Here is a 6,164-nt window from a genome sequence, read left to right as displayed (position 1 = left end):
AACAGCAGACTTTACACTGTTGGAACAGCAGACTTTACACTTTTGGAACAGCAGACTTTACACTGATGGAACAGCAGACTTTACACTGTTGGAACAGCAGACTTTAGACTGATGGAACAGCAGACTTTACACTGATGGAACAGCAGACTTTACACTGATGGAACAGCAGACTTTACACTGTTGGAACAGCAGACTTTACACTTTTGGAACAGCAGACTTTACACTGATGGAACAGCAGACTTTACACTGTTGGAACAGCAGACTTTACACTTTTGGAACAGCAGACTTTACACTGATGGAACAGCAGACTTTACACTGATGGAACAGCAGACTTTACACTGTTGGAACAGCAGACTTTACACTTTTGGAACAGCAGACTTTACACTGATGGAACAGCAGACTTTACACTGTTGGAACAGCAGACTTTAGACTGATGGAACAGCAGACTTTACACTGATGGAACAGCAGACTTTACACTGATGGAACAGCAGACTTTACACTGATGGAACAGCAGACTTTACACTGTTGGAACAGCAGACTTTAGACTGATGGAACAGCAGACTTTACACTGTTGGAACAGCAGACTTTACACTGTTGGAACAGCAGACTTTACACTGATGGAACAGCAGACTTTACACTGATGGAACAGCAGACTTTACACTGTTGGAACAGCAGACTTTACACTGATGGAACAGCAGACTTTACACTGTTGGAACAGCAGACTTTACACTGATGGAACAGCAGACGTTACACTGATGGAACAGCAGACTTTACACTGTTAGAACAGCAGACGTTACACTGATGGAACAGCAGACTTTACACTGTTAGAACAGCAGACTTTACACTGTTAGAACAGCAGACTTTACACTGATGGAACAGCAGACGTTACACTGATGGAACAGCAGACTTTACACTGTTAGAACAGCAGACGTTACACTGTTGGAACAGCAGACTTTACACTGTTAGAACAGCAGACTTTACACTGTTAGAACAGCAGACGTTACACTGATGGAACAGCAGACTTTACACTGTTAGAACAGCAGACTTTACACTGTTAGAACAGCAGACTTTACACTGATGGAACAGCAGACGTTACACTGATGGAACAGCAGACTTTACACTGTTAGAACAGCAGACGTTACACTGTTGGAACAGCAGACTTTAGACTGATGGAACAGCAGACTTTACACTGATGGAACAGCAGACTTTACACTGATGGAACAGCAGACTTTACACTGATGGAACAGCAGACTTTACACTGATGGAACAGCAGACTTTACACTGATGGAACAGCAGACTTTACACTGTTGGAACAGCAGACTTTACACTGATGGAACAGCAGACTTTACACTGTTGGAACAGCAGACTTTACACTGATGTAACAGCAGACTTTACACTGATGGAACAGCAGACTTTACACTGTTGGAACAGCAGACTTTACACTGGTCACACTCCACAGCAGATATAGGTAAGGATAAGGAAGGCCGGGAAGGAATTCTATTTTGAAAGCAGATAAAGAAACAGACAAAGACTCTCAGTGGAGAGTTAATGATGTGCAGTTGTTACTTCATCTTTAAAGCACAGTCTCTCTCTGTGACTACAGGAATAGAGTCTGGACCCTTCCACAGTCTCCCTCTCTCTCTGACTACAGGAATAGAGTCTGGACCCTTCACAGTCTCCCTCTCTCTCTGACTACAGGAATAGAGTCTGGACCCTTCCACAGTCTCTCTCTCTCTGACTACAGGAATAGAGTCTGGACCCTTCACAGTCTCCCTCTCTCTCTGACTACAGGAATAGAGTCTGGACCCTTCACAGTCTCCCTCTCTCTCTGACTACAGGAATAGAGTCTGGACCCTTCCACAGTCTCTCTCTCTGACTACAGGAATAGAGTCTGGACCCTTCCACAGTCTCTCTCTCTCTCTCTCTGACTACAGGAATAGAGTCTTGTCTAGTGTGTGTAATGGTTGGCAGGCTATTTGTATGCAGTATCACCGAGGAAACGATTGACGGCTACAAGTGCAATGCTTCTGATTTACCATCTGCGATAATAATACCCCTTCAGAGCTCACACCCAGCCAAGGGGGAGTTTGTGGAACAGAATTACAGAGTGTGTTCTAATACCTGATCTAAGATCAGTCTCTACCAGGTCTGGTAAACCAGGGTACAGAGCAGACCTGATCTGATCAGAATTCCTATTCTGAGACTCTGTATGACTATCAACCCCCGAGCTGATCTGAGGTCAGTGTTACACAGCAGCTGCGCATTCCACCCGCAACCTTCTCAACCTTTCCTTCCAATTCCACAGTATTTTGCCTCTCCCTCATCACCCCCCCCCTCGTTCCCCCCTCATTCCCCCTTCTTCACGGCATCCTTTCATGCACCCCCCCTCCCCTCCCCCCACAGAGGCCTTGAAGGAGATAGACCCTACCAGCTGTTGCAGTAACGGAGAGACAATCCAATACAACAAAAAAACGCCAGAGCTGATTTCACACTGCTGATCCAGTAGCTTTAAATAGAAAACATCTATTATCAACAGCTCTGCAAACTGTTGCATTGACTAAAATGTATCACCACAAAATGGGATGTCTCCCCACGGGCTGTGGAACGCGTATAGAAACCACACGCACTGTTGGAGGCACAAGCCGAAAGGTATGTCAGAGTGGTCTGTTAAAATATGTTACCATGAGATAAAACAAGTGACTTATAGCCAGGTGACTTATAGCCAGGTGACTTATAGCCAGGTGACTTATAGCCAAGTGACTTATAGCCAAGTGACTTATAGCCAGGTGACTTATAGCCAGGTGACTTATAGCCAGGTGACTTATAGCCAGGTGACTTATAGCCAGGTGACTTATAGCCAAGTGACTTATAGCCAAGTGACTTATAGCCAGGTGACTTATAGCCAGGTGACTTATAGCCAGGTGACTTATAGCCAGGTGACTTATAAACCTATAAACCGTATAAACAATAGACGTCCAGTATTTATTTCTTAGGGGCCCATAATCGGACAGTCCAAAACTCCCAAGCTAATAACTTTAACGAGTCTATTACAGAGGTAGTTTCAGTGATTCTCTTTGTGTTTTTACAGACTTCTACTTCATGCGGTTTGAGTCAAATCTACTTCCATTGTCCTCCAACGGTGGCTCCTGAATAGGACGAGCTTCTCGTCTTCAGTGTGTGCTGACATGGTGTATAACCTCTGACCTCTCACGCAGTCCGTCTGATCCCTGACTCCTAACCTCTCACCTGAGTTTGAGTTTCTGCAGGTCGTCTGCCAGGTTGTCTCTCTCCACTTCCATGCGGGCTCTGTCATTGGACATGCCGTCAACCTGACGCCTCAGCTCTCTCATCTCCTCCTCGTACATCTCGGCCACGCGGGTCGGCTCGTGACCCCTCAGCCTCTCGATCTCCACCACCAGAGTAGCGTTCTGCTGCTCCAGGAAACGGACCTTCTCGATGTAGCTGGCGAACCGGTCGTTCAGGTGCTGCAGCTCTGCCTTCTCATTGGTCCTGGTGTCCAGGAAGTCACGGTTCGTGGCGTCGGCCAAGCTGAAGTCCAGCTTCTCGCCCATCCCGGCGTACGAGCGCATCGCGCCGCCGGAAGAGGAACGAATGCTGCCGGAGGAGTAGCTGGGGCGGGCAGAGCTTTTGGTCATCTCGTAGACTCTGGAGGACATGTGGGTGGAGCCGGAGGAGCCGGAGGAGCCACGTCCACCGTGGGAGAACATGGAGGACATGCCTGGGGTGGAACCAATACCAGAACCGAAGGTCCGGCGGTAGGAAGAGGCTGACTGGGCAGACTGGGAGGAGAAGGACTTGCTCATGGTGGACGTTGTCCGAGGGTCTGGCTTGAGGAACTGGGTTGCTGTTGGAGGTTGATGACTGAATGAGGGGCTGTTGGACAGGAGATCTGCTATTTGTAGACATACAACGTCTGGAAGCCTCTCCCCCACTCCTGTCTCTCTGTCTCTCTGTCTCTCTCTCTCTCTCTGTCTCTCCTTCTCATCTCCTCTCTCTCTGGAAGCCTCTCTCTGTCTCTCTCTCTCTCTCTCTCTCTCTCTCTCTCTCTCTCTCTCTCTCTCTCTCTCTCTCTCTCTCTCTCTCTCTCTCTCTCTCTCTCTCTCTCTCTCTCTCTCTCTCTCTCAGCTGTCATAGGGTCTAGTTTCCAGTAGCAGGGTGGAGTCTGGCCAGAGAGGGGTGTACCATGTGGGGGTGTAGGGGGAGGCGGGAAGGAGGGGAGGCAGGAAGGAGGGGGAGGAGGGAGTAGGGAAGGAGGGGGAGGCAGGGGAAGGGGGGAGGTGGGAAGGAGGGGGGAGGGGGAGAGGGAAGGAAGGTGGGCAGGAAGGAAGGAAGGTGGGGGAGGGAAGGAAGGAAGAGGGAGGTGGGAGGGGGAGGAGGGGGAGGGAAGGAAGGTGGGGGGAGGAGGGGAGGGAAGGAAGGTGGGGGTGGTATATTAGTATTGTGGCTCTCTTAGAAAGATGACGTTCTGTTTACTGTTAGTTACCCTACGTATCTCTATCACAGAACACAAATAGATTACACAGAGTCGACGCAGATATTTACCCTGTACACCTGTACACCTGTACACCTGTACACCGTACCATGTTGCTGGTTTCACAATGTGTTAACGACTGAGCTCCATTTTTACTGGTGGAAGCCTCACCAAGCCATCAAACTACTGTTTCAGTGGAAGCCTCACCAAGCCACCACTACTGTTTCAGTGGAAGCCTCACCAAGCCATCAAACTACTGTTTCAGTGGAAGCCTCACCAAGCCATCAAACTACTGTTTCAGTGGAAGCCTCACCAAGCCACCACTACTGTTTCAGTGGAAGCCTCACCAAGCCACCAAACTACTGTTTCAGTGGAAGCCTCACCAAGCCACCACTACTGTTTCAGTGGAAGCCTCACCAAGCCATCAAACTACTGTTTCAGTGGAAGCCTCACCAAGCCACCAAACTACTGTTTCAGTGGAAGCCTCACCAAGCCACCAAACTACTGTTTCAGTGGAAGCCTCACCAAGCCACCACTACTGTTTCAGTGGAAGCCTCACCAAGCCACCACTACTGTTTCAGTGGAAGCCTCACCAAGCCATCAAACTACTGTTTCAGTGGAAGCCTCACCAAGCCACCACTACTGTTTCAGTGGAAGCCTCACCAAGCCACCACTACTGTTTCAGTGGAAGCCTCACCAAGCCACCAAACTACTGTTTCAGTGGAAGCCTCACCAAGCCACCACTACTGTTTCAGTGGAAGCCTCACCAAGCCACCAAACTACTGTTTCAGTGGAAGCCTCACCAAGCCATCAAACTACTGTTTCAGTGGAAGCCTCACCAAGCCACCACTACTGTTTCAGTGGAAGCCTCACCAAGCCACCAAACTACTGTTTCAGTGGAAGCCTCACCAAGCCACCACTACTGTTTCAGTGGAAGCCTCACCAAGCCACCAAACTACTGTTTCAGTGGAAGCCTCACCAAGCCACCAAACTACTGTTTCAGTGGAAGCCTCACCAAGCCACCACTACTGTTTCAGTGGAAGCCTCACCAAGCCACCACTACTGTTTCAGTGGAAGCCTCACCAAGCCATCAAACTACTGTTTCAGTGGAAGCCTCACCAAGCCACCAAACTACTGTTTCAGTGGAAGCCTCACCAAGCCACCACTACTGTTTCAGTGGAAGCCTCACCAAGCCACCACTACTGTTTCAGTGGAAGCCTCACCAAGCCACCAAACTACTGTTTCAGTGGAAGCCTCACCAAGCCACCACTACTGTTTCAGTGGAAGCCTCACCAAGCCACCACTACTGTTTCAGTGGAAGCCTCACCAAGCCATCAAACTACTGTTTCAGTGGAAGCCTCACCAAGCCACCAAACTACTGTTTCAGTGGAAGCCTCACCAAGCCACCACTACTGTTTCAGTGGAAGCATCACCAAGCCATCAAACTACTGTTTCAGTGGAAGCCTCACCAAGCCACCAAACTACTGTTTCAGTGGAAGCCTCACCAAGCCACCACTACTGTTTCAGTGGAAGCATCACCAAGCCACCAAACTACTGTTTCAGTGGAAGCCTCACCAAGCCACCACTACTGTTTCAGTGGAAGCCTCACCAAGCCACCAAACTACTGTTTCAGTGGAAGCCTCACCAAGCCACCACTACTGTTTCAGTGGAA

General features: G+C 49.1%; 1 protein-coding gene across 2 annotated transcripts in view; it reads right to left on the bottom strand.

The window, feature by feature from the left end:
- LOC118376974 (desmin-like) overlaps positions 1 to 3,907 on the bottom strand; it is a 40,325-nt gene extending 36,418 nt beyond the window's left edge. For both annotated transcript variants that reach the window (XM_052492726.1, XM_052492727.1), the window contains exon 1: positions 3,247 to 3,907. In XM_052492726.1, coding sequence (XP_052348686.1) covers positions 3,247 to 3,824 — 578 coding nt within the window. In that variant the 5' untranslated portion in view covers positions 3,825 to 3,907. The remainder of the gene's footprint in view (positions 1 to 3,246) is intronic.
- Positions 3,908 to 6,164: the final 2,257 nt, after the last annotated feature.

This window comes from Oncorhynchus keta, chromosome 34 (genome assembly GCF_023373465.1).
Source record: "Oncorhynchus keta strain PuntledgeMale-10-30-2019 chromosome 34, Oket_V2, whole genome shotgun sequence".
Classification (NCBI taxonomy): domain Eukaryota; kingdom Metazoa; phylum Chordata; class Actinopteri; order Salmoniformes; family Salmonidae; genus Oncorhynchus; species Oncorhynchus keta.
This window is presented reverse-complemented; position numbering and strand designations above follow the sequence as displayed.